Source organism: Pyrgilauda ruficollis, unplaced genomic scaffold (genome assembly GCF_017590135.1).
Source record: "Pyrgilauda ruficollis isolate IOZ18807 unplaced genomic scaffold, ASM1759013v1 scaffold12197, whole genome shotgun sequence".
Taxonomy (NCBI): Eukaryota; Metazoa; Chordata; class Aves; order Passeriformes; family Passeridae; genus Pyrgilauda; species Pyrgilauda ruficollis.
The window spans coordinates 1-517 of record NW_024510541.1 but is presented as its reverse complement, the minus strand read 5'-3'; the positions used below and the strand labels follow the sequence as shown (position 1 = coordinate 517).

At 67.1% G+C, this 517-nt stretch overlaps 1 protein-coding gene across 1 annotated transcript; it reads right to left on the bottom strand.

Annotated features, from left to right (window-relative positions):
- Positions 1-3: 3 nt before the first annotated feature.
- LOC121365810 (dual oxidase maturation factor 1-like) lies at positions 4-512 on the bottom strand (the record flags this gene model as incomplete). Its single annotated transcript, XM_041490271.1, has 2 exons — positions 4-221; positions 398-512. Coding segments are annotated over 2 exons (333 nt in total), but the record flags the coding sequence as incomplete, so codon positions are not given.
- Positions 513-517: the final 5 nt, after the last annotated feature.

The window sequence follows — 517 nt, the reverse complement described above, 5'->3', positions numbered from 1 at the left end:
GGCTCACCAGAGCACGGCTGAGGCGTAGTGGCCGGCGATGCGGTACTGCCTGTGCACAGCGCAGGGGCTCTGCGAGCTGAACTTCTCTGCCACGTACAGGATGGGGCTGGGCAGCCCCTTGTGCAGCCCCTGGCTGTAGCTGTGGTCGTAATCCGCCCCAAAGCTCCAGGGAAAGTGCTCGTTGTAGTCGATGGTCTCGTTGATCTGCTGCACCGGGTTTCCTGCGGGAGGCAGCGGCTGAGCTCCCGCTGTGCCAGCAGCCGGGCACTGCCAGCCTGCAGCACGGGCACCGCAGGGTCCCAGCAGCCTGCAGACACAGCGAGGGCCCCGCAGGGCAGCTGCAGGCCTGCTGGGGCCACGGCCACTCCGGAGCTGCAGGTGGGGACGTCAGACTCACCCCTGAGCGTGACGTTCACCCCGGCCAGGCCGATGTGCAGCCCGATGTCCGCGTTCACCTGGACAGGGCTGAAGGACTTGTAGGAGGTGTTTGCCTGCACCCAGCCACTCTCCCAGTCCC